Here is a 26,121-nt window from a genome sequence, read left to right as displayed (position 1 = left end):
AAGTGGAGCATTACATCATCAGTGGTTGACAAGATCTTTTGCTGTGAGCCTGTTTTATAAAACAAAGACATGATGTGATATTCGATAAAGGCCTCGGGATACGCCAGCGGAGATGATGCTCTGGATGACAGAGAGCCTGAGGAGGAAACGATGAAGAACACACAGGAGAGAAAACACAGCACAGCACAGGTGGGTTGGATTGATGGCATTTCATATCTTTGGGAAGTTTGGGATCTCCACTAGAATCTGAAACAACATTCTGCAGCTTTGAACAACAACTGCAGAATACAAGTTTGTCTAAATGGTCGTTTCTTTAGATGCTCTTGGATAGGCCGGGTGCATGTGTCTGTGTGTCTGTGCACGTGTGTGTGTGTGTTATTACACACCCTCCCTCTTATCACCAGGACCCTAAAACAGCGCTCCTTATGTACATGTGTGTGTGAGTCTGTATTTTTTCCCTGTTCCAATACAATCTTTCATCCGCCCACAAGCAGAAAGTCAGTCTGACCCCAAACGTCCCATAACCACCACTGACTTTGAGGCTTCAAAAGAAACTGTCCTTCAGTTGCTGAATAACTGTTACCAGCTATCTAAAGTAATGGTGAATGCTTTTCTGGTCTGCAGACCTTCATCAGCAACAGTGTAGACACTTTGCAACCAGCACTGACGATCTGATATTATTTGATATTATCTTTACGAGACAGCTTTTTGAATGAAGTTTCCCTTAAATGTGCCTCAAGTACTGTACTTGATATAACAATTTCTAATTGCACACACTATGTTAATCAAGTTGTTACATTTGTATTGAGTTATCCCCTAAGTTTTCATCAAAGGCCACCAGCAGGACAAAATGTCTAAATTCAAGCTATCTACGTCATATATACCACAAAAGTTTATGTGCTTATTTTTTTATGAAGCTTGGTATGAATATTGATGACACACCAAAGACGAATCATAATACAGATCATAAAATAAATCAGCTTCAGGACAGACGGGCACGTTTTTGCGCATACCACCTCACATCTGAAGGGCAAAAAGCAGAGCATTTCCTGAGCAAATTCACGCCGGAAATACGATTAGACTTTTTCATCCCTTGTAGGGGGAGGACAGTGTTCCAGTAAGAGCTCCACCCACGGAGGTCCCGGAAGTGGAGATTGATGAGTATTCTGGTCACATGACACCAACAGAGGCCAATGAGGAAATGCTGATGAGAGGTCAGAAGGAATCACTGTCCTTTGTTAATTTACTCTATGCCAGTCCGAACATTTTGGTAGTTGAAACTGAACCTTTATGATTTTTGTCAACATTTGCTTGTATTCTTTGTAAAAAAAAATTACCTTTTTAGAGGTACCTAAAAAATATTTGGCATGTTGATTAAGTAGTACTTCATGATTAACATCATTGCTAACAAGAAATTTTATCGACGATTTGAATTTAATATTTAAAGCCAATTAAACAGGGACAGCTCGGACCAAAGTTTGAGAGAAGCACACGTGTGAACTTGTGCCGTACACCTGGGTCAGGAAAATGAAATGAGTAAGGCTTAGCTTTCCTTTATTGCCACTGCTGAGGTACCCTTGAGCAAGCTATGTAACAGGCTCCCACCTGATTTCAGTGAATCCATTGTACCCTAGTTAAATAAAGATCAATAGATATAGCAATTAGAGGGGGAAACATATGATGCAACCAACAATTGAAAATGCCCGATACTTAAAGCACCACATAAGCTTCTCAGTCTGGCCCTTTTGATGCCGCAGTGCATAACGTGAAAATTGAGTGACTTCATTCGGCACTGTTTGCCAACTGTTGGACTATATTTTGTCCGTGCGAATCTGGTCACTCTCTCGCCCTATGACAAGCTACAGTATGGTTAAAGTTACGTCATAAGAATTTGTTTGGTAACACGTGATGATGTCATATGCCGTTTGCAGGGCCACAGCAAACAGAGGAGGCAGGAGAGAGATCAGGAGATGTAAGTCCAGGCGCCCACTTTGTCACCTCTCTGTCTTTGTTTCTCTTGCTGTCACTCTCAGTCAAATATTGCAACATATTTTAAATACTGCAGAATGTTTTATTGCAGTTTGTGATCACTACGCATACAAATATTATGATAGTTTTATTTGAATTTCCAGGGTCATGTCAGGCCGGGGTTAAAAGGAGCGCGTGGAGATCCCGGACCACCTGGCCCACCTGGTCCTCCAGGACCTACCCCTCTACCTGGGCAAGCTCAGCCTGGACCAAGGGGGCCACAAGGGCCACCAGGGACCCCCGGATCCCCCGGACTGCAAGGAAGAGATGGACAGCAGGTGTGTGTGTGTGTGTGTGTGTGTGTGTGTGTGTGTGTGTGTGTGTGTGTGTGTTTGTGTTTCACTATTTACTGAACTTCTAAGTTCATAAGATCTCTTCATAATCCTAAATCCGTACCAGTTCTTTTTGTTTCACTCACTTTTGTCCTTTTGTTCATCACAGGGAAGCAAGGGTAATAAAGGAGATTCAGTAAGTTATTTTATCTCTTTATGTCTGTCTTCATTGCTCTGTTTTATATCATGTGTATCTGATGATAACTAAATGCTTTTTTCACCTTCAGGGTCAGAGAGGACCTCAAGGATTTCCAGGTTTGGATGGAGAAGCTGGAGCCAAAGGAGAGAAGGTATGACTAAAGCGCCCACGTTGCAACTAATAACTTTTAACAAATGTCTCTTCATTCAAAGTACAGTTGACTTTTATGATATGACAGAAAATGTAGTGTAAGAGGCAGATCTTCTCCTATCATCTTCCTCTTGCCTTACCCCTCTACAGGGAGACCCAGGAATTGGTTTACCAGGCCCTCCCGGCCTCCCTGGGCCACCTGGACCCCCGAGATCACGCAGTGTACCTGTGAGTAACACCGTTCATGGTTCTGCTACTTTTGTTTTTGTTGTATCAGTAACATGCACTCATGGCATTCCTTGCATTTTTTGGTGATGAAATCAGCTGAAAATGCTGAGGAGAGTTTAGCCTAGTTGGCACTCGTAGTGAAGGACAAGATGTTTGATGCATCACTAACCTCTCAGTGTATGCCTGTCTTTGTGTGTTTGCTTTAGTATGGACCAGATGCACTGGGTTCTGGCTTTGAAGACCTGGAGAGTGACACCGAACTCATCAGGGTAACACAAAGACCAGGGTGGAAGATGAGATAGTCGGATATTTGAATTGTCAGAGTTGAAAACAATAAACGTTCTCTTTCTTCCAGGGTCCTCCTGGTCCACCAGGACCTCCAGGTCCTCCTGGTCCCCCTGGACCCAGCCAGTCACCTGACACAGATGAAGGCATCCCTCCTGGTCATGCTGGACCACCAGGTGCCCCTGGCAGAGACGGGCTCTCAGGCAAACCTGGAATACCAGTAAGTCATCCAGCTGAAAGACACACAGTATTCAACTTTCACTATATTTTGTTACAAATACATAGAACAAAGTAAGACATGTAGACCTGGAAGTTAATTTTGACTGTAAATATTTAGCCATGTCCAGAAGTATAGCTTTATGATTTAATTCTTTATAAAGAGGCATGCAAAGACTGCTTGTATGACCTGCAAACACACATTTCACTAAATAATAAGTTTTGAAACCTAGTAATGTTTCAAAAAAGCTGCTTCAGAACATGATCTACCCTGACAAAAACAATGTTGTCGGGCAGACACTGAATACTTAAACAAACATTGTCAGTATGGCAATGCTTAAACTTAAATACATTTATATAATATCAGCACAACATTGACTGTACATGTCTTCAGTCTGCAAATCTGTATTTGCTTTCAAAATCTCTGTGAACTCCGTCGAATTGGGCATCGGAATGATGATTAGGAGGCAAAAGGTTACACGGACTGGTTTTGAGCAATTACATTTACTAAAAATTGTCACTGCAAACACTGAATTGACCTCACTGGAACACACATGTTCTTCTCCTCAAATGTAATAGCACCAAGTCATTGGTGCCTTATCAAGCAGACTGGGGCCCAGAGGAATTCAGGACTTCCAAACTATTGGGAATCTGAAGGGTTTTATGACTGCAATACAGATTGAAGACATGGAAATGCCAGTGAAAAACAAATATAAGCTGTTTGAGTTCCATTTTGCATTTAAGAGTTTCAGTACTGTGTGTAAAAATTCATGTTTTGTAAGTATTTCTGTCTTACAATTACCATATTAATGCCCGGAAATGTTGCCTTTTTTCATGTTATACTTGTGTCAGTGTATTTTGATCTTTATTATCATTGTGTATTGTCATCAATTATATCCTTCTTCAAGCATATAACTGTACATGCTTTTATCCAGATCTAGTTCAATCTTTTTTTTTGAATTTCCAATCAAAATTCACCTTTAGTTTGTGTTTCTTCTTAAATCCCACTGTAGTGATCAGTATTTGTGTTTTCATGCCATTGACCAGTCTGTCTTTTATTCTCTCTCTACCTTTGTTCCCATGTGTCACCCCACTGTAATTATTCTCAACCTCCATTTCTTCCTACTTTATATCCTCACAAATCTTTATTCTGCCCACATCTTGTACCTCTTCTTCATCTTCCACTCCCCTCCTACCATCTCTTCCTCCTCTCCACTCCGTTTCAGATGTTTGAGGAATGGTTTAGTGGTTCTGGGCCTGATGAGTCAGGTTTGAGCTCAGAGTTGTCCTCCGACCTCGGCTCAGACCTCGGCTCTGGTTTCAGTTCTGGGTTCAGCTCTGAAACCAGTTTTGCCTCTGGGTCTGGGCTTGTCTTCGGGTCTGCTTGGGGTTCAGGCGAGGTATACTGTCGTGGTTTGCTTATAAACCAGCAAACAAAAAAAGGCAGAAATGCAGTCAAAAGCCAGTGTATTGGGGCAGCATGACTCTTCTACTGAACAAGATAAAATGTGACAAATGAGACAATCACAGTGCTTTATTGGTATCAATTGAACTTTTATCTTGTTTAAACAGTGACCCAAAGGATAAAGACCACCTTTAGCTCACTGCCCCAATGCTCAGCCTAATGACTGTACATTATCTCCTACCATGTTGTCTTAACTGCTGGCTGGCAGCTGGCTAAACTGAAATTGTTTCACCTAGATGAATGAGGTGCTTTGTGTATCTGTGAATGTGTGTGTGCCTGGAATAACTGCTTTCTTTGCTCCTTGATAATCCCCCTGGAATCCAAAGTTACTGCTTACATATGACCTGCTTGGAATGTTGTCAATTTGTTTTGATTCATTTACTTTCAGTTCAAATGTTGTCATTACCAAATGAAACATTTCAGCATGAAGTTTCACTTTACATGATAAAGTGATGGAACTGAAAGGAACTGAACACAAACTTGCTGTATAAGCTTATAACCTCAGTCTCAGCTGCCATATGCTTCTTATATCCAACATGGTAAAGGAACAAAACTGCCTTTTACATTGGTCTGTTTTATTTTCTATTTTTGTATATTGTTGTACATCGGCTACTCTCCACCAAGGCACACTGATGGGGCTCAGATATTGCTCAAACCAATGGTCAAAATAATCCTAGAACAGCCCCTTAATGTGTTTTCCAGTTAGGTTATGATAACAAGACTGCAAGGGCTCCTAGAGACCTAACAATATGACAGTTTTGGATGAAACAAAGAACAAAATTTTTTAGCGACATATCAGTTATGAGGTTAAAAAACTTAGAGCTATTCCCTAAAAGTGGAATTAGAGGGAAGTCCATGAAACAGATTATTCTTGTCAGAGCATGAATGTGCACAGCAAATGTTATTGTAATCTGCCTTTTATCTTATAAGACATCTTGCGTCGGAAATTAAGACAGTTAAGACAGAGCAAGGGAGTTCAATATGTTCAAAATTGAAAAGGTTAATCCTCTTGGGAGCATGAATGTCCCTAGTTTTATTGAAATCCAGCCACTTGTTTACAAGAGATTTGGAGTCACCAAAATCACTGGGACTTATCCTAAAGATTCTGAATAAGCACATCACACAAACACACACACACACACACACACACACACAAACCCACACACACATATAGCAGTTTGTCCAATAGATGTCCTGCACCGGATTACATGTGATGGATCAATAGGATGACCAACCAATATCACCATCCTTTGGACCTCCCAATAGCGAGGCAAAGTTTGTCATTTGGCTTTTAGAAGCCAGTAATTTAATAAGCCATGCTTAAGTAAGTTAATTCAGTGTGCCTTGGTATTTAGCGTGTTACTGAAAAAATCTGAGTCCTCTGGTACTTTTTTCATTTGCCTACACTGCTTTGCTTTGGTCTGGTACTGCTTGGTTAAAGGAATACACTGAATTTTTAATAATTTCAACTTTCCTGTGAGCTGATGAGAAAACAGACGACAAAATCATCCTTGCCTCTAAGGTTGCTGACTCCCCTGCTTCATGCTACATTTCAGTTGAATGACAGTCAGCAGTCAGAATGCTCTCAATTGCAAAAACAAGCAGCTCAATGGGAGAAAAAAATTAACTTGTATTCCTTCATATGCAGCCACTTCTGTCACTTTTGTGTCTGTCAGCTGGTAAAATTAAAATAAGTATATGTTACAACAGTAAAGTTAGTCTATCGTGATTAAGCGATAGCCAATTATTACTCATCATTGCTAGAGTGTGAGCATGATGTATTGACATTACCAGTCTTGTGGTGATGCAGAATAGTGTTGGCACGGATGATATCATCACTTATGGAAGCTGACTAATGAGTCAGTTTCCTAAAAATTTGAGTATTCCTTTAGACTGACATGCTTTCACCTATGGGTTTGGCGTCTATACTAGCCTATTGCCTGTGACTTATCACTTTTTTATTTGTCTATGTCTACTCGTGACCGTCTGTATTTGTATGTCCAGGGTCTCGCAGGAAAAGATGGGGCTCCAGGTCTACCAGGAGCTGTCGGAGAGAAGGTATGCTCATCAAGATGGATTGTGTCCTGGCCTGGGAGCTCAGTGAGCTACAGTATATCAAACTCTAATAGACCATTTCCCTTTTAGGCCAAATGACCATGGTTTTGTAATTAGATAATGGAAAGGGAAAGTCGTTTTTGAAGATGTACAATTGCTGATTAGAAGCAGTCTGATAATATTCTATTCTATATACACATCTAATCTCATATGATATCCATGTTCGATCATGAAGGGACAGCCTTTATTAATATAGATCTCATATCGTCTCGCTTTCCACCACTGGTAATGAAGTCATGACGTGCTCACTCCAGAAGTAATACTTCTTTCTTTCTTCTTTCCATCGTTAGGGTGACCAAGGGTTACCTGGGCCACCTGGACCAAAGGTAATGTATACACTCATCACAGAGCGAGGCAAAAAAATCAACTGCACACCATGCGCTAGTGTATATTTCTATTTTATCCCCAAAATAAACACGTGTGATTGTTTTTCAGTTTAGTACAAGGAAAAATCAATGTTAACTAGGCAGCTTTTGCTAATAGGAGTTTCTTGTTTCTCTCTATCTCTGCAGGGTGAATGTGGGTCTTTGGGCACAGCAGGGCCTCAAGGGCCTCAAGGGCCCAAAGGGCCCAGTGGCCCACAGGGGAAGAGAGGCCCAGTAGGTCCACCAGGACCCCCTGGACCTCCAGGAACCAAATTCTTTGTAGAGGTGACACTATTTCATATCAACCACCTACACATACACATCACTGCTGGTAAAATGACTAGTTTTGATTAAGCTGAGACCGAAACAGTACGTTAGTTAAGTGAAGAAAACAGCAAAGAATAACATCTTCCTCACCAGAAGGGTCCCCCAGACCTCATTTTGATGTGTAACATCAGATTGTGCTTTTGTTTTCAGGATATGGAGGGATCTGGGAAGAGTGACATGCTCGTTGGAGCTGGAGTCAAAGGCCCACAGGTGAGTGCAAGAGTGTGTGTGTGTTTATGTATAGTATATATATTGTTTCATACAGTTAGTGTTTTCTGTTTTGTTTTTTTCCAGGGTCCCCCTGGTCCACCTGGCCCACAAGGACGTAAGGTAATGTATTTATGAATATTCATTAAATGTACAGATTATGCTTGCAGAAGGTAGCTAGTATTCTAGTATATTTCTAACAGCTGATAATACTGTAGGTATGATTCCTCTGTGAGCATTGTGCCCCTGCATACACCTCCTATTGCTCCTTCTTGTTCATTAGTTTAAGATACATTCTCATGTCTTCTGTAGGGTGAGGATGGATCCCCAGGAGCTCCAGGGCTCTCTCTCAAGGTAAACTGATTCTCAAAAGGCACTGCTCTAGATTTCTTTGTCATTTAGTACATAATCATCTCTCCTTTCTGTTATTCTCAGTCTTAATGGTTTATATTTGGTGGTCATAAGATTTAGATATGTTTTTTGTGTTATTTTTTCAGTCTTGTTATGATTTGGGTGTACTGATACAAAAAGTGAGGGACTGAAAAGCATTTCTCATTATTTGTGAAAGAAGTGTATGGAATTTAGATTTAAACATCATTAAGAAAGGGAATGTGTATACAACTCCGGTTAATTATTTTACGGTGAAATTACCTCCACTCAGTGCAACCTTTGTGTTATTTCTGCCTTAGCTCCAGATTGTGCCTGTCTTGTATTAACATTCATTTGGGTCACAGAGGAAACCACCAGTTTCTCTAAAACATAATTAACCGACTGTTGTTGGTTGAAAACACTGCTCTGACGGTATTTTCTGAATCCTCAGAGACTTTTCTAACCATCCGGGGGGTGGGGGTTCTGTCCACTACATGCAGCATGATGCATTGTAAACATTTAAAAATAAACATAATTTTTTTGGGGAAACTGATTACCTCTGTAATCCTTGTGTATGCTAATACACGTGAGGCACAAACTGGGGCTACCTCTCCTTATGTTGTGTCTGATTGCAGGGTGAACCAGGAGACCCAGGACCAGAGGGCCTTCAGGGTCCTGCTGGACTACCAGGTCCAAGGGTAAGCAGCAAGTGTTCATACAACAAATGTGTTGATGATTTTTGATTTTCAATTGTTTGAAAAGTAGTTAGTTTACCAATTTGGCATGGCTCTTTTCAAAGTTGACCAAATGTTTAAAATAAAGTGATGGTGGGGACATATATGGAAATGTCACAGGTGATTTAACTCATAGTTAAAATTACAATTTCACTGACCCATTACTGGGTAAAAACGTTAAGATTGTACTTTTCATTTTTTTGAAATGGGTTGAAGTAATCTGGAAACACTTGTTTTTTTACACACATGATTAATGCACCAATCAGTGTGGGGCACCAATTTGATTCCCTTATTATTCACAAGTACTGGAGCGGCTTAGGCTCAGGAGGTAGAGCCCACCAGAAGTAGAGTGGGTCACCCACTAACCGGAAGGTCGGTGGTTTGATCCCCGGCTCCACCGATCCACATGTCGAAGTGTCCTTGGGCAAGATACTGAACCCCAAATTGCTCCTGATGGTTTTGCCATCAGTGTGTATGAATGTGTTTGTGAACGGGTGAAAGTGGCAGGTAGTGTAAAGCCTTTTGAGTGTAGTGAAAAGTGCTATATATATGCAGTCCATTTACCATTACTGTAAGGGGTAATAATTTCAAATTCTGTAAATACATCAGTCTTACAAATCCAAATGATGCTTTGTTGATTTGACATTATGAGAAATAAGCTTGTTTGCTGTCTTAGCAGCACATAGATATAGTTTCATTTCTGTCCATTCAGATAAGATGTCCAAAGCATCTTTAACTTAGCACAAAAAATAGAAGCAAAAAATAACAAAAAAATAACAAATAAAAAACTTTTTACAAATCCAACTTTATATAACTATACCTTTTTAACTAGCTTGCTAATTTTATGCTTCAGGGAAAGTGTGAAACATGTAACTGGACGGGACTACTGGGGTGCTGCAGACACATGGTCTAAAGTTAGCGTTAGCTATTGATGTCATGGTCAGTACGTTGCCCCATTGTGTAACTGTTAAACCACAATGGATGGTAAGGACTTAAAGAAAAGAGTTATTTAACTAATTACTGCCCCTGCTAAACAATTAGTAAAGTAATGTTAATTTAATTCTTTATAAACAACTTGCTGATCACAACACAATATAGCAGCTGCAGAGTAGCCACAATTGTCATCAGAACCAGGAACGACCTGTGAGAATGGTCAAAATGGCTTGAATTTAGCAAGGGAGTTAGCTAGAGTATTAGTCGGTAACTAGCTAGCTGGTTTGGTAGCAGGTACCTCAGGCACCTTGTCGAATTGTTGAACTCCATTTGTTTTTGAATGTTTTAATAAGCCATGTTTGAACATGTTGATGTTTGTATAGTGCATCCATACACAGCACTGAACTAGCTGCATTGAAGTGTTCACAGAAACTATCTCTGTTCCAAACTGAGTGTGATAACATGTCAGAAAAACATAATTGAAATAAACTCTCTAAGCAGATCACCCTTAAGCATAATACGGTTCCCAACATATTAATTACTCTTCATTTCTCTTTACTCCACAAACAGGGGGCCAAAGGAGAAAAAGGCAGCCCAGGACCTAAGGTAGGTTTGAGGAACAAAACATGATGTGTGGGTATTAAGTAATATCAGACAGGGTCTAATGTAGTCTGCACACTTTGTTCCACCCTCTATACACTGCTTGAACCCGGATGTTTAATTTATGGCTTCTTGGTTGTATTTTCCTTTTCACTTTCACTCTCTGTTTTCTGTCCTGAAGGGAGATCGCGGCGCTGATGGACGCAGTATCCCAGGACCGCCTGGGCCTGTTGGACCTCCTGGACCTGTTATTAATCTGCAGGATGTATGCAAACATGCACACACACACACACACACACACACACACACACACACACACACACACACACACACACACACACACACACATAAAATTACATTTAGTTGAATGAAGAATTTTAAGACATGGCTGACACTGGTTAACTAACAACCAAAATTATGTTTTGAAAAATTGATTTGTGTTTTGAGTTGACACAAAGCATTTACAGCTTTAAAGTTGGTTGATTTGTCTTCCATAGAGAAGAGCAGCAGTTGTAATGGAATCTAATGATAAAAATTTTTACAGTGCAAAAAAAACGATCAATACCTCAATTGCTCCACCAAAATCTGCCCAAGATTTTAGGTGGAGTATTGTTTTTTATGGCAATATGGAAGAACACCCCCATTCTGTGACTGGTGTACAGTGCTCTCTGTGCTCAACCATTACAGTACATATTTGAATATATGGTCTGCATATGATAATGGATTGTAAAGTGATAGATTACAGTAAAAGCCAGAGCTTTGATTTAATTGCTTTCCTGAGGTGCTACAGGCATTTCAAACCCTATGTGGTGAATTTTACAAAGCTTTAAATATGTAAAACATGCTAATAGCACCCCAACTTAATCAGTGTATGTTCTGTCTGCAGCTGCTCCTCAATGTTACAGAAGGTGTTCTCAACTTCACGGAGATGAGAGGACCACCAGGGCCCATGGTGCGTAGAAATAAATTCTTAATGCAAAGTGAGCATGTCTTTTAAGACGTTTCCTGCTGCCTCTTTCTACAGTTTTGAGATGCACATAGACAAGAGCTAGCAATAAGTCCAGGAGGAGGCTGATGAATGGATTATCGACCCTCATGTTTGTGACATCAATAGCGCAGAAAGATACAGTTATATAAACAAACATTTCTCTTACTATAATACGAGGAGTCTTTTACCGTAATTTCCCCTACAATATATGTTAGGATGAACTGCTGAATCCTCTCCCCTATTCACATCTCTCTCTGTAACATAAGATTAACATTTTTGAATTGCTGGAGCTGCAGTGTTGTTTGATGATGTTGAGTGTGAGCATGTGGCTTTCGCCTGTACCAGAAATGATGATTAATCCAGCTGTGCTGCTTTTGCTTGTACGTGTACTGATTACTGCATGCATGCATGTATATGAATGTGTGTGTGTGCATGTGTGTGCTCGTCTGTGTGTTGCATGTGTGTCTGTGTGTTGCAGGGCCCTGAAGGCTGGCCAGGCAGAGCCGGATTTCCTGTAAGAGTGTTTCGCCTTATGACCCAATGCTGAGCATGTGTATCACAAGCTAAAATTCAGAGATCATTTAGGGTGTACATGAGAATTTTACCACCGGTGAACAATTATTTTAAAGCAATGTAACGTTTATTTTTTCCGATTTTGCCTTTGCCGTCATTGGGCTGAACAGGGTAGGTAGCAGTACTGCTGTAATGTTTTTGCCATGGATGGTGGTTACGGAGTCATTGTAGGTTACTTGGACAGAATTTTTTATAGTCTTCCAAAAAACTTCTACTAACTGTAATATTTACAAAATGCTGTCACCCTGGTTAAAAGTACCAACTCTACCTCACTATCCTTTCATCCCTCTCCAGGGTCCCAGAGGACCAAAGGGAGAAATAGGTGCTCCAGGTAACCAGGGGCAATCGGGGCTCAAGGTGAGAACTAGACCCTGGAGTGATGACAGAGCTGCAAAAGCAAAATGTGCCCTGGAATACATATCATGTCATCATGTCTATAAGCACTTGTTTGCCTAAGAGGAAATAGTGACACTCCTCTAACATGTAACAGTTGAGACAAGGAGGCCCTGTATATGCAGAAAAATATCGAACATATAATTTCTTTGCTCTAACAGGGAGAGAAAGGAGAGCCAGGTGTGATCATTGCTGCTGACGGATCTCTCTTATCTGCACCGAGAGGCCCCCAAGGGCCCAAAGGCATTAAGGTACCAGAAAAGCGACCCTTCAGCCCTAACTGACTTTACCCACTTACTGATGCCTTTACCCTTACTACAGTAGTCAAAGGCATCAGGGTGATGTATCCAGTGCTGGGACCACTGAAACCCATATGGCTGCACAGTCATTTTTATGCTCTGGTCCCTCCATCCCCCACCGCAGATACTCAGTTTTGGACAATAAAAAAGACTCTAGGTCTGTCTGCACTATATTGTAACAACATTCCATAAAATTCCACAGCCAAATTGGAATATTATAAATTACTGTTGCTTCTGCTGCTATACAGCAGTCAGTGTCAAAATGATCTGTTTTACTGTCCTTCACTATGTACCTTAATTGTTTCCAAATCCCTCAAGGGTAACACAAGGATCAAAAATCTTAACTCACTTAAGTTTTAATAAATACAATGTAACTCAGTGGTGTTAAGATACTTGACCCCATATCTGGGGTTTCGTGAAGATTAGAGAAATTCCTCTGTTGTTGTAGAGGAAGAACTTGTTTGAACCTACAGTCAGAGAAACAAGCTGTCTTTGAAAGCACATTTATTATTGCCATTACCGTAAAACTCTATATGCCACATGCTCGTCATATTCTTATCTTATTTGTATTTCCGTAGGGTGACCGTGGGCTCCCAGGACCGGCCGGAGTTAGGGTGAGTCTATATTAGATAGAAGATTATGATCTAAAAACTTCATATCATCTGAAAACTCTTTCATTAGCTTTGTAAGACACATTTCTATACAATATTCTGCTTTCAACACTTAAAAGAAATTGTCCACCGAGGCGGTTATACATTTTGCTGCTGTGTACAGTACATTGATGTGTTGTGTTTATTTTAGGGCCCAGTAGGACCTACTGGACAAAAAGGAGAATACGGCTTCCCCGGTCGCCCGGTGAGTACCATTTATTTGGATGTATATTGTCATGAAATGAACACTTCTTCTGTAGTTGTGAGTCTATTGAGGAACTGGTACTGAAAAGTCAACGAGGAAGATATATAGACCCAGTGTGGGGAATATATTCTGTAAAACTATATTTTTCAGTGCCAAGAAAAATACGAATATTTTTATCACATTTTTATCCACTTTTCTCAGGCTATTCATTGACTCATCTGTTTAAAAGTAACTTTACACTGGGGGAAGTTGGGAATATATTGCTTTTGTACAGAGAACAAATACTGATTTCATTCTTCCTCCTTCTGCAGGGGCGACCTGGTTTGCCTGGAAGGAAAGGTGATAGAGGAGATTCTGTTGGTCTGCAGGTAAGAGGAAGCAGAAAGGTATTTTCCAGTGGTTAAAGCCTCAATCAGTCGATATCATATCAACACATTAAAAATGAATCAAAGATTTCACCACTAGATAAGACATAAGCCTTTTGTGACACAATTATAGTGAATGTTTTTACATTAACAATGGATCCCATGACTACATGTATGTGGAAGGGGTCACTGGACTCTTCGGTTTTCAGCTCCACAGAGCATTTTGCCCAAACACTCAAACAAGAATCTTGAAGGTCATTGTCTGGGTTTTCCAGCCCACAAACTCTGCTCTCATCAGTCTGGTTTCTAGCCACAGCAGGCAGCTGTTTTCAGTGAAAAAGCCCCAAAAACTCACTGCACACTACCAGCTCAGCACCAAGCAGCCAACAGACGAAGTTAGCCACATGTATTTAGCAGCCAGGAAGCCAGGTATTTTCCACGGGAGTTGGACGAGTGTAAAACTATGCTAAAAGAGAGTTAACATTGGAATGATATTCATCAGATGAACACAAACAGAACTTCAAATGAATGCTAATGTTCCTCCCTGTCTGGTGAATGTGTAAATAGGAAACTGTTTGCCAAAATTAGCAAAGGGATCAGCTTTATAAGTGGATGTCAGTGTTTTGTTCTCTCTGTCTCAGGGACCGCCAGGTCCTCCAGGCCCACCTGGACTTCCAGGAAGAATTCTTGGTCTCAACGGAGTAAGTATGAATCTGTGTTGATGTGTACTAAAGCCACTGTGTATACATATAGTTCCAACTTAAGCAGCCTTTAATCTTCACTAGGATTTTTCCGCAAAGAAAAAAATCAGCCATCAGAATCATTTTAAAGATACTGTCAACTCATAACTCACATAACTTAATGCTACACGTTTTGGCCTCTGAAAAAAATAAGAACAGTCAGTAAGTGTCAGTTGGCGGAGCACCACTATCATTGGATGTGTGTTCAGTTTTTTTGTTGTTTGTTTTGTTTTAAATGATGTCTGTAAAGATCATCTAACGTTTTTTTTTTTTACCATGACTCTTGTCAGGCTGATTTACTTTCATTTCAATGATAAAACTTTCACTTAGTCTGATTACACTGCTCTTCTTTGAATCTTAAAGACAGTGTTCCCGGTGCGCCCCAGACCGCACTGCAAAAAGGGACGAGTAAGTCTGAGTCGGACCATCTGATTGGTCTGTTTCAGTTTGAAATCGGACCATCCAGTGGTTCTGTTGGTGTGTGGGTGTAGCAGCATGGCAGCTCTCTGGTCTGGGCTACAAACGGCACCCCATTCCTCCCCCCTCTTTTACCTCCTCTCGTTTTTCTCCTCCTCTCCCTCTATGCTCTCCTACTGTCCTAACGATCTTTGAAAAGGCTACATGTTTGTGGGTCTGGCCTCTTTTCATCAGGCATTAACATTTGTCCTGTATAGAGGTTGTATTTCATTATTTGACCTGCCTGACACATATCTGTGGTTGCAAAATGTATTGTAAGTAGTTGCCAGATAGATTAAAGATGCATTAGCCACCTTGAAATGTGATTTGGCTGTTTGAATCTTCGGTGCATCTCGGGTTTATTTTTACCCAAACTTTTCTGTGTATTTGTTAAATCCAATGTGATCACTCAGGACAAATGGTAAAGCCATGTGTTAAAGGGAGTCTAGGTCTGAATCCTGCTTGCCTCATCTGTCCTTATTCTCCTCATCATCTCAAAGAGGAGGAAGCTGGATGAACCTCTGACAGGGAGCAGAAAAAGTCTGGAAACTGTTGATACTCATCTTTCTACTGTACATACATCAGACTTGGTGCCAAATCACTTTCAGTTCAATTATTCAAAAAGGAAATTTTCGAGGAATTTATTCCTAACATGTTGGCTATAAGCTTTAAATTGTTATTTGTTCCAAGAAAAGCTCCTTCCTAAATTAATTGCATTGAAAGTGAGATAAATCAAACTCACTTTGTTCATGGGGTTGGGTTTGTGGGTTCTGCTATACAACCTTCTGTTGTAAGTGTCACCCGTGGCCCTTGGTGATGCTATAGTTTTTTTCTTGGCTGAATTCCAATCAGCTAAACTAGTGAAAGGCTGTATGCAGGGAGTGTACAGATATTCTTGCCACAGTGACAGAACAAAAATTCAGTATCATTGTCAAATTGTGCCAAGAGCAGCTCCCAGGATATGGATTCTAATAAAATCTACTCATGAAGATTTGTTGGACATGATATTAAAGAATTCTGATTGGATCTTGGCCCCTGTTTCTTCAAATTCAAAAATTCCCCTTCTTATACTTTGGATATGGTGAAGGCCTCTTCCATAAATATATTTAACCTTGAATCTCTAAACTTTCACTTTACTGTATGGATTGTGTGTGGGAATTGGACAACTGGACACTGTCATTAGGAGATCAGCAAACCGTCCATGTGTCCCTGGTGGAAAATTTTTTCAGGTCTGCAATCCTTACACTTTAGCAGACACACTGATAGTAGAATCATAACCAAGTGCAGACATTTATAAGGACTTTTAATCATATAGGCTATAGATTTATAGATCGACATAACCAACTGTCATCTCATTCTGTCCAATGTTGCCCGGTTATTTTTCCGGAAAGCACCCTGCATGTGTGAGCGCCCACATATCAACCTGCTGCAGTGATTCCCGTGTTTCTTGTTATGCAAAGCTTGCGGGAGGGAGAACAGTGTTAGTTTTCCATGGGCTTAGTGTCAGCTGCTACTTAAACTTAAGTTGTCATGGTGGGGTCTTGCAGGGGCCTCCAGGAGGTCATTGAGGGTAACGTACTGTAACCCCCCCCCGTGATAAAATAAGGAAACATTTTACATTAGCCATCATGCTATTAAGCCAACTCTGTTTTGTAATCTATTTTTTTCTAAGTAACTGCTTGAACCTTAATCCCTAACTTTTTGTATTTTAACCTGTACAGTCAGGTGAAGCTTGTATTTGCTGCTGTCTATAGCATGCATACTTGTATATAACAGGTGTTTTGCCGTGCTGACAGCAATGTTGTAATCTACTTTTTTATCATAACTCAAGTTTTACTTTTTTTAACATGTTCTTTACGGATGTTTAACTTAAAAAAAAATGAATTCACATTTGTTTTAACTGCGTCCACGTGCGCATTCGTGTTCTTGCTGCCACAAATGAGCTGGTATCCATGTTATGTTAATGAGCATGTATGTGTGCGTAGGAGTCAGTGACGAGGGGAGATTCAGTTGGAGCTAAAGGTGACAAAGGAGATGAGGGAATACCTGGAGAACCAGGCACACCCGGTAAGACCTCTACACCATAAATGTCCCATTTCGTGGGACTGGTTTGGTCACTCACGTCGTGTTGTGTCCCTATCAGATTTAAACAGATTAACACTAAAATCAAAGCATGCTCAATCCAACAACAGCAGTGACTTTAAGGGAAACAGTAAAGCATATAGGGAATTAAAAATATTTGTTTGATTGGAAACTCATCAAAATATATAATAAACTAGTTTTTATGATAGTAAACGATTGCGCGGGTATTTTATTTATGTTGTGTTGTCTTTCACCTTAGCACCTGGATTTCTAGATGGAATTGTGGTGAGTACTGATTTATTCTATAGACCCCATACAGAAGGTGTGATGCAAATAGGGTCATAGAAAACAGCGAGTGAAAAAGCACCTTAAATTAACCTTGTTCTTTGTATCGAGAAATGATCCAGGAGTGAGCATTTATCTCGAATAATAATAAATATGTTCAACAATGACTGTGTGAAATTTGAAAGTGGTCACTCTTAGTTATCAACCCACAGAGACTCTGTTGTTCCCCTCAGCTCTGCAGAGTCTCTTGGCATGTTATAGCTCATTGTTTTGGTTTAATTCCCCTCACCTTTAATCTTTTGGTCCACTCTCAGTGCTGTGATCAACTTCAGTTCAGCTGTTTTCGTCTGAAACGCCTCATTAAACCCACTGTATGCCACCTGCTCAGCACCGAACAGCAGGCAACGTCAGCAACAGGCTTGTCAACACAGATTTTAGCAGCCAGAGAGTCAGATGAGCTGGTGGAGGCCAAAACAGAGCGAAAAGAAGATTGAATATTGGACTTAGATTTAATACGTGACCAGGAACATGACTCAGAAAGAATGTTACTGTTGCTTCGTGTCTGCTGGATGTATATATAGGCAACCGTTTTGGAACAAGTTTAACACAAGAACTTTACAAGGATATTCTGCCCCCAAGTGGCCAGAATCAATCAAGTCTGAGAAGGTATGACTGTATTAAATCCTTGTTTACTTGCTAAGATGGGCGAGGTTGTGTTCTTAACACTACTAAACTTCTCTTCAAGTTGCACTGTGGTTGATCCCGTACACTGTTGTCTCTTGGTGGACCTTTCAGGGTGCTAGAGGTGATCAGGGCTACAAAGGTCAGAAGGGAGAAAAGGGTGACTCCGGTCTGCCTGGTTCTCCAGGACTGCCTGGGAGGTCAGGACTTGTGGTGAGTGCTAATATTTATAAGCTCCATCCTGATGATAGTATTCCAATCTCAGTCCCGAGTTTTACTGAGGTAAGTATTCCATTTCCATACCTGTAGGGTCCAAAAGGTGAGTCCATTGTTGGTCCGCCAGGTCCAGTTGGTTCTCCAGGCCTGCCTGGAGCCCCTGGATTCGGACGACCTGGAAACCGTGGCCCCCCCGGCCCCCCCGGCCCTGCTGGACCCCCAGGACCTCCATCTGCATATGAATCAGGTACATGTGTGTATGAGTGCAATACATGGAGAAATAATTTGACTCAGCGTATTAGGAAAAGTTACAGATCAAGCTCAGTAAATTACCTGTTACATGTAAATTATATGTGTTGTCTTCAGCTGTCAGTATGCCTGGCCCTCCTGGTCCTCCCGGTCCACCAGGATCTCCAGCATATGACAACCTGGTGAGAAACTCATCACAAGAACATTTCTTCTCAAGTGCAACCCTGTTGAAAAGAAATGGATAAAATTACTATTTCCAGTGAATGGTAACCTTTCAAAGCATCATGAAGGTGTTTTGTTTATTCAGGTGACCACCTATAAAACAATCCACGCGTTAACCAGAGAGGGTCAACGGGCTCCAGAGGGAACCCTGGCTTACGTGTCTGAGAGGGGAGGCGAGTTGTACATCAGAGCACGTAATGGCTGGCGCAAGATCCAGGTGTGTATTGTGTGTGCGGACAGGTACGAATATGTTTGGTCTGATGTGTGGACTTTCCCACTCTTCTCTTTATCATAAGTAATTTATTATCAGTGTACAAACATATATGAAAGTATTTCCTAGAAGATATAAAATTTAAAATGCTATTTAACCTAATAAAAGAGGATTTGACCGGTGAAATCAACCTGGGATCAGATTATCTATGTGTGTGTCCATTTTACAGCTTGGAGAGTTGATCCCTAACGGACCTTCCTCCTCAGCGGCATCTCAGGCCCTCAGCAGACCTGAAGAATGGGGCAGACCACACAGGATTCACAGCCAGGTTCACACACATTGACACACACACACACACACACACACACACACACACACACACACACACACACACACACACACACACACACACACACACACTACAGCCACAGCAGGAAACTGTGATAAGACAAGAGCCAGTTGTGATCTAAAACTCTCTGTAGTAATGCTTGCATCTTTGGTAATCTTTGGAAATATCGCTTTAATTTAGCACTCTAGGGGGAAAGGAACTGAAAGAAACATACATTCATGTTTATAATTCATGTTTTCTTAATAGGAGCTGCAGGAGGGCAGTAGAGGATATCAGCCCAGCTATAATCTACTACCACAGACCTTCGACGCTGTTCCCGGGGTGAGTGTAATAAACATATGCACTCCCTTACACACACCAACCCACACATACTGCACATATATGCACTCATACACTATAAACTCTGTACCAGACCTGGGCCCAACAACAGCCTAACTCTGCCTGCATGCCTGACTGAAGCCAGATTTGTAAAGAATAATGGGTCAGATTTGGACCGAGTGTATTTTCTCATCACCGCTGTGTTTTACTCCGTCCTAGCTCCACCTGGTAGCGTTGAACGCGCCTCTGAGAGGGGATATGCGCGGCATCCGGGGGGCAGACTTCCAGTGCTACCAGCAGGCGCGTTCCATGGGACTCACAGCCACATACAGGGCCTTCCTGTCCTCCCACCTCCAGGACCTGGCAACCATCGTGAGGAAGGCGGACCGCAATGACATGCCAGTGGTTAATCTGAGAGTAAGGAGAAATTTATATTCACATTTACAGTTTTATTTAAAGAGAATACAGATTCATCTTAATCGAAAAATTAAAGCAGTAATGATGATTCTTATACAATATCTCTGAACTCTCTGAATCTTCAGATAGAATTATACCATGGAATATGATACATTTAATGTCGACAGCATCTTTTGAGTCTATTTAATTCAGTTTTATTCTCCTCTCCTCTCAGGGTGAAGTGCTGTTCAGCAGTTGGATGTCCCTCTTCTCTGGGAACGGAGGCACATTTAACCCGTCCACACCCATCTACTCCTTTGACGGACGCAACATTATGACTGATTCAGCATGGTGCGTGTGTGTATGTGTGTGCGTGCCCCGGGAGCAAGTTCTGGGAAAGTATTTGTGTGCTTGGAAAGTGAACGCCAGTCGTCCAAACTGGTGATTTCACAGGGACCCAATCAGCTCTTACTTCGGGCAGGCCATGAATCTCATGCTCCACATGGGCGAGACAGATGAGGAGAGAGGGATGGGGGACGGCATGCAAAAGGACAGAGAGAACCAGTACCGGTACAGTTATGCCAGTACCTGAATACGGTACTCCCCGTTTCCTGATCAGAGTTGCAGGGGCTTGAGCCCATCCCACCATGCATTTGTGTACAGACAGGGTAGAACAAGCGCCCATCACGGCTTTAAAAAGACTTTCAAACGCATAAGTCATGAAATTATTCTGCTGCCCGATCTGAACATGACCGGTCCCAACAAACTCAGGGCGGGTTGGGGTTTTGGTCACTTTTCAGGTTTTTAATTATTTTGACATTGGCAATTCGACTAATTAATGAAGTTGTTTCTTTTGTTTTTAAGTACTAATTTATAGCGTAGACTGTAATTATCAGTAATTATGTAGGAAATTTCACTCTCTCCCTCTCTCTGAATGTACCAATCAACTGAGTCCCGGTGTGTCGTGTGTTGCATTAGCCTGATAAGTTAACAGTCAGGAAGGGAGGACATAAGCAAATTATAGCTTTGCTCTTGGGTTTTGATTTCAAATTTGGCAGCACCAGTTGGGTTGAGTCGGGTTATAATAACATGGATATGAGCTGGGTTCTGGTCTCACTTAAAGGCCTTTGCAGAACTTAAAACATCTACGGGAAAGCTAGCTTCCATCCTTCTAACCTGTATGTCTTTGGACTGGGAAAAGACTGGAGCACTTGGAGAAAGTCCTGCAGACTCAGGGAGAATGAAAGGCTCTTCTTCCTGGGAGGCAACAGTGTTAAAGCGGCTTTCTCTTTTTAGTCTCGTCTCCCCAGCTCTCATCCCTCCTTCCCTCACTCGTCTGACGTAGCACAGGGGCTTCCCGTGTAACCTGCGGTCGCTCTCTTCCTCCTCCCTCAGGCCAGAGAAGTTGGTGTGGCACGGCTCCAGTGCTCTGGGCATCCGTCTGACCACCAACTACTGCGAGGCGTGGCGGACGGCTGACATGGCGGTGACGGGCCAGGCCGCGCTGCTGCAGACCGGGCGACTGCTGGGACAACACACCCGCTCCTGCTCCAACCACTACATCGTGCTGTGTGTAGAGAACACATATGTGGGCAACACACATCCCAGGAGGACCTGAAGAGACAGAGGAAGCACACACACACATTTGTACAGTGACACATAAAGAAACACACATGCAGGCATGCTGAAAGTAGAAAATGTGACACGTGAATGGGAAACACATGCAGGCACATACACACACTATGATGACATGTCACGGGTCGCGTAAAAACGACACTCGAGTACAGACTGCGGGCACTTCTGTTCACACATGCAGACACGCAGATAAAACAGTCAGAGATGTTAAGATGCAGAAGCAGGCTCCCACACTCAAGCACTGAAACATGCACACACACACACATTAAAGTTCCTTTCATTTTGTTTGGTTTCATCTTTAGTTCCCACCTGGACCTAGGCGTAACCTTGCCACGCAGCCGTCCATGTCTAGATTTCAATTATTTATATTCACTCTGAACATGTAACAGCACAACATGTCACCACGGAGGACTTGGGGATTTCTCTGCACATGTTGATGTTGAAAAGAAATGTCTGGGATCTCATTTATTGTCTTAATCTGAGTAGATCTGAGTAACTTAAAGGGCCACAGCGGTGTTTTTTGCACTGCTTGATGCCGGGAAAATTTCTGACACACAACAGTGTAGTTTGCAAAATGGTTGGCTGTGATGTAAAATATACAGTAAACTTTGTAGTAAATGGCCCAAAACTTGCAAAACTACTGCTATGGCCTTTTAAGTCAGTGTTTGCTTTCCTTTGCAGAGAAACAACCAATTGTAATTTTTCTCAACACTATTGTAGATTCTCATTATTTTCCATTTCTATGGAACAGAAATTTGGGTAAACATGACCCACGTATGAATTTCAGCCTCATATCTGATATCATGACAGTGTTTTAGTTTAGACTGAGTCTTGTGTATCAAGGCCGGCTGTTTGCGAAGACTTGTGAGGAGATGGACAACATTTACTGTGGAGCAGTGCCACGTGACTAACAGTTTCCAGGTTGTTCCAGAAATCAAATAACCAGGTGTGAGTCATTTAGGATGATGATTTCTCTGTGGAGGATCAAACTGGCAAGATTCGATATTTTTGTTATTGTCAACAAATCCCATGAAAAACCAAAACCAACGATGTGTTAATCCTTCTCTCGGTATTTTCCCACTTTTCCTACCCTGTCTGTGGCCCTCAGCCCCGAGCCCTGCTGGAGACAGAAAGCTTTAAAAACAAGGTCAAGAAAACAGCTCGTGGATGTATGCTTTATTATAGAAAAAAACGGCTCAGTTATGTGCTAAAACAGCTGGGCACTGCAGCTTTTAGCAAGCGCTTACTCAAACAAGAGGAAAATGTGCTTTTGGTGGGGACTATTTTCAGCAGCGGATGAATCAATATTTAGTGCTCTTGTGGGCGTTTTGATTGAGTCCGAGTAAACTAGCGTGTGTGTGTTCATGGTAATGAAGGAGCATGTCACCCAGTGCGACAGTGCGGCTCACTGAAGTGTATTTGACAGTTTCTGAACAACAATGGAGCTCTGTGACACAGAGGAATAAGATACATCAGGCTCTGGATACGCACACGATACTTAGTAGGATACATTCACTGTGATTTGCTGACAATAAAAAAACATATGGAATATCACCAGACTTTCTTTTACATAGGACAATGTGAACCATTTCAAAAACAGATAGTATAGTGTACATATTCTTCCTGACATAGTTTAGATGTAAATACACTGTATGTAAACGACCTCCTAGCAACAGTCATCCAATCAGAGCCTCACTTACTCACATTTCCTCCATCTTTTTTTCTGGCCTAAATCCAGCAACAACTGTCTGGATTTTCCCATAAACATTTTACCACTAAGTTCTTGTCTCCATTTGTTGAATCTACAGATATTAAATCCATATTGAAGAGCTTAGTCATGCAAGATGAAAAAATAAACGATCGAAGGCACAGAGAAGCTTAGCTCCACTTACGACGCTGATAACATTGAAGGCTCACTTCGTAATCACAGTATGCCGCCCCCTGCTGAAAACCTGCTGACTCACCCCCACCTTTGTTTACACTGACCCCTTTATCAATGATTGCCTGAACAAATTCAAGTCAAATTCAGGATATTTACACAGGACTGAAGCTCTGCTGGACTTTAGTCCTGCTGCTTTCGACAAAGTGATCTGAACTAGCCTCAAAATTAACATCTGTGCTTTAGCTTTAGAGTTGAAATCAATGTGTGATTTTCATTAATTTATACTGTAGTGTGACATAGTCTAGGCTGTTCACTTTAAGATCTTGATGAAGTTGGAACACACACACACACACACACACACACACACACACACACACACACACACATATATATATACATATACACATACATATATTTACATATATGTGTGTTTGTGTGTTTGTGTGTGTGTGTGTGTGTGTGTGTGTATGTAGTGTTGTTGTCCATATGTTTTTGTTTTTTACTCTGTAGAGGTAAGTTTTGTATGACGCACACTAAACGACTAAGCCCTACTCTCACCACGCATCGATGGAGATGTAGTTCCAGTGTTGTGCCTGTAAAGGTCAAACAGGCCTGGCAAAAAGGCACAGAATGCTTGAAATGTTTTGATTTTCAAAGAGGTGTTAGTTTTCCTGATGTCTGATTATGAAGTTTCCATTCAAACTTGAGCTTCTGAGAAAAGAGAACATTTGTACTGACTGGTGCTCATGGAATAAATGTCTTATTTTGTGTGTTTTTTTTTTAAGTGGTGCCTCCATTTATTTCACTGTAGGTCCAGGAAAACTTAAAGGAATCCTGGAAATGTGATTTCCAAGTGTCTTCAATTAGCATTTTCAAATCCCACATGCTGAAATCTAACCAGCACCGTACACACCGTTCAGGTTTCTGCAGTTAGTTGCGCGACAAAGTCTTCAACTTAAACGACCTGAGATTGTCTGTTGTCAGATGATTTTAAATATGGGTCGCAGAAGTATGGACACTCATCATCGGACACTTATTGCGTCCGTTTGAAATCTTCCATCAACATTTCGTCAGGTCTTCTGTTGCTCTCACCTCACTGATGTTGTAACACGGAGAGGTGAAATAATTTTACTCTTGTAGCCAACAAATGCAAATCAAGGACAGACGTCAAATGAACCACGATGGACTCTTCTGGGGGTCTAATGAACGAGGGTTGACTTCTGAATGACACTGGGGTCAGAGGGTGCAATACTGATGATCTCATCGTGTTTGAGTGGACTGAACTTGCTTTAATGTACGTTTAACATTTTCTCATTTTGTTTTGTTTGAAAGTGAGACTTGCCAATTACAACGCAACAGCACTTCAGCAAAAAGAGGCAATTACAAAGTAATGGCAAACGCAAAAACATTAAGCGTTCACGGCAGCAGAAATAAAGAAGAGTCATCGAGTAATATCAAACACACAGCATATTTAAACCTTGCTAACATTAGCTACTATGATCCACTATAGGCTACTGGTCATAGCAGATCACGAGAGGCTGTAGCAGCAGAACCTCTGAGGGCATTCAACATGAGTAAGGATGCGTTTTATTGCCTATAAATTCAGCGCTTCATTCAAAGAAAGGGTGCATAGTCTCCCTTTAAAGGTAAATCGAAAAATTAAAAAAAAGGGATGAAATGTACTGGTAGACGTATGGATCTAGGTTCTGTCACATTACAGCTTTTCGACCAGGAAGGTGATTTTCATTTACACTAAAGCCCAGAGCCCTCTCACACAGATATCTATGCACTTAAAAAATCCAAGGACTCAGGAGTCCAAGACCACCTTGGACTCCAGAGCAGTATGCATATGCCCAGTTTGTCCTGTGGTAATCCGTCCTATTCTTTTCCTGTCGACCCTCCAAATACTTCAATTAAAAATTACTGAATTAATGAAAAAAAAGAAAAAAGAACTGGTGCTGAGCTCACAGTTTCTGATGCCAAACAGAAGCAGCCACATTTTAACAAAAGATTCACTTTATTAAATGGATATGTACAGCACATTCCTGATTCAAAACAGCAAGTCATTATCTTTTAATATTGAGAATTCTCTTTGTTTATTTTCCAAAAAAAAAAAAAACAGACAGATATACAACAGGTGTGCTTCAATTTCCTAAATGTTTTCAAACCTCCCCTTATTGCACCAGAGCCTTATAGACCTGAGTCCCAGGGTCGGTGTTAAGACAGAGATCAGCCTTCAGAAGAACACACAAAACGTACTATAGGCCTGCGTCCCTCAAAACAAGGACAAAGTAAATAGGGTTTACTCATCGCTACAGCTGCCTCCATCACTGTAGCGTCACCACAAACATGACTCAAACAATAATTATTCTGACTGCTTAGAAAAAGCCCCTAAGATATCTGTAAAAAGGGGTATCCATAAAATCCATAGCT

At 41.3% G+C, this 26,121-nt stretch overlaps 1 protein-coding gene and 1 long non-coding RNA gene across 6 annotated transcripts in view; one reads left to right on the top strand and one right to left on the bottom strand.

Moving 5' to 3' along the window:
• col15a1b (collagen, type XV, alpha 1b) overlaps nucleotides 1-24,470 on the top strand; it is a 58,034-nt gene extending 33,564 nt beyond the window's left edge. For 2 of the 5 annotated variants that reach the window (XM_040143350.1, XM_040143346.1), the window contains 39 exons: nucleotides 91-189; nucleotides 1,100-1,214; nucleotides 1,932-1,972; nucleotides 2,133-2,306; nucleotides 2,470-2,496; nucleotides 2,588-2,650; nucleotides 2,800-2,877; nucleotides 3,084-3,146; nucleotides 3,233-3,382; nucleotides 4,605-4,778; nucleotides 6,848-6,901; nucleotides 7,249-7,284; nucleotides 7,471-7,608; nucleotides 7,801-7,860; nucleotides 7,945-7,980; nucleotides 8,170-8,211; nucleotides 8,862-8,924; nucleotides 10,464-10,499; nucleotides 10,675-10,758; nucleotides 11,380-11,445; nucleotides 11,960-11,995; nucleotides 12,349-12,411; nucleotides 12,609-12,698; nucleotides 13,325-13,360; nucleotides 13,548-13,601; nucleotides 13,913-13,969; nucleotides 14,608-14,667; nucleotides 15,070-15,114; nucleotides 17,148-17,229; nucleotides 17,504-17,529; nucleotides 18,325-18,423; nucleotides 18,520-18,673; nucleotides 18,793-18,857; nucleotides 18,983-19,114; nucleotides 19,338-19,436; nucleotides 19,704-19,778; nucleotides 19,995-20,192; nucleotides 20,407-20,522; nucleotides 21,567-24,470. In XM_040143350.1, coding sequence (XP_039999284.1) covers nucleotides 91-189; nucleotides 1,100-1,214; nucleotides 1,932-1,972; nucleotides 2,133-2,306; nucleotides 2,470-2,496; nucleotides 2,588-2,650; nucleotides 2,800-2,877; nucleotides 3,084-3,146; nucleotides 3,233-3,382; nucleotides 4,605-4,778; nucleotides 6,848-6,901; nucleotides 7,249-7,284; nucleotides 7,471-7,608; nucleotides 7,801-7,860; nucleotides 7,945-7,980; nucleotides 8,170-8,211; nucleotides 8,862-8,924; nucleotides 10,464-10,499; nucleotides 10,675-10,758; nucleotides 11,380-11,445; nucleotides 11,960-11,995; nucleotides 12,349-12,411; nucleotides 12,609-12,698; nucleotides 13,325-13,360; nucleotides 13,548-13,601; nucleotides 13,913-13,969; nucleotides 14,608-14,667; nucleotides 15,070-15,114; nucleotides 17,148-17,229; nucleotides 17,504-17,529; nucleotides 18,325-18,423; nucleotides 18,520-18,673; nucleotides 18,793-18,857; nucleotides 18,983-19,114; nucleotides 19,338-19,436; nucleotides 19,704-19,778; nucleotides 19,995-20,192; nucleotides 20,407-20,522; nucleotides 21,567-21,789 — 3,309 coding nt within the window. In that variant the 3' untranslated portion in view covers nucleotides 21,790-24,470. The remainder of the gene's footprint in view (nucleotides 1-90; nucleotides 190-1,099; nucleotides 1,215-1,931; nucleotides 1,973-2,132; nucleotides 2,307-2,469; nucleotides 2,497-2,587; nucleotides 2,651-2,799; nucleotides 2,878-3,083; nucleotides 3,147-3,232; nucleotides 3,383-4,604; nucleotides 4,779-6,847; nucleotides 6,902-7,248; nucleotides 7,285-7,470; nucleotides 7,609-7,800; nucleotides 7,861-7,944; nucleotides 7,981-8,169; nucleotides 8,212-8,861; nucleotides 8,925-10,463; nucleotides 10,500-10,674; nucleotides 10,759-11,379; nucleotides 11,446-11,959; nucleotides 11,996-12,348; nucleotides 12,412-12,608; nucleotides 12,699-13,324; nucleotides 13,361-13,547; nucleotides 13,602-13,912; nucleotides 13,970-14,607; nucleotides 14,668-15,069; nucleotides 15,115-17,147; nucleotides 17,230-17,503; nucleotides 17,530-18,324; nucleotides 18,424-18,519; nucleotides 18,674-18,792; nucleotides 18,858-18,982; nucleotides 19,115-19,337; nucleotides 19,437-19,703; nucleotides 19,779-19,994; nucleotides 20,193-20,406; nucleotides 20,523-21,566) is intronic. The other 3 variants (XM_040143349.1, XM_040143347.1, XM_040143348.1) reach the window with 3 other exon arrangements.
• Nucleotides 9,777-18,609, bottom strand: LOC120798755. Its single transcript, XR_005708740.1, has 3 exons — nucleotides 18,514-18,609; nucleotides 17,819-17,987; nucleotides 9,777-10,749 (listed from the first exon to the last, which is right to left on the bottom strand). It is a non-coding gene; the product is annotated as an uncharacterized LOC120798755 (long non-coding RNA).
• Nucleotides 24,471-26,121: the final 1,651 nt, after the last annotated feature.

This window comes from Xiphias gladius, chromosome 14 (genome assembly GCF_016859285.1).
Source record: "Xiphias gladius isolate SHS-SW01 ecotype Sanya breed wild chromosome 14, ASM1685928v1, whole genome shotgun sequence".
In the NCBI taxonomy this organism is placed as follows: Eukaryota; Metazoa; Chordata; class Actinopteri; order Istiophoriformes; family Xiphiidae; genus Xiphias; species Xiphias gladius.
Note: the sequence above shows the minus strand (reverse complement) of the source record. Positions and strands in the feature narration are given on the sequence as shown.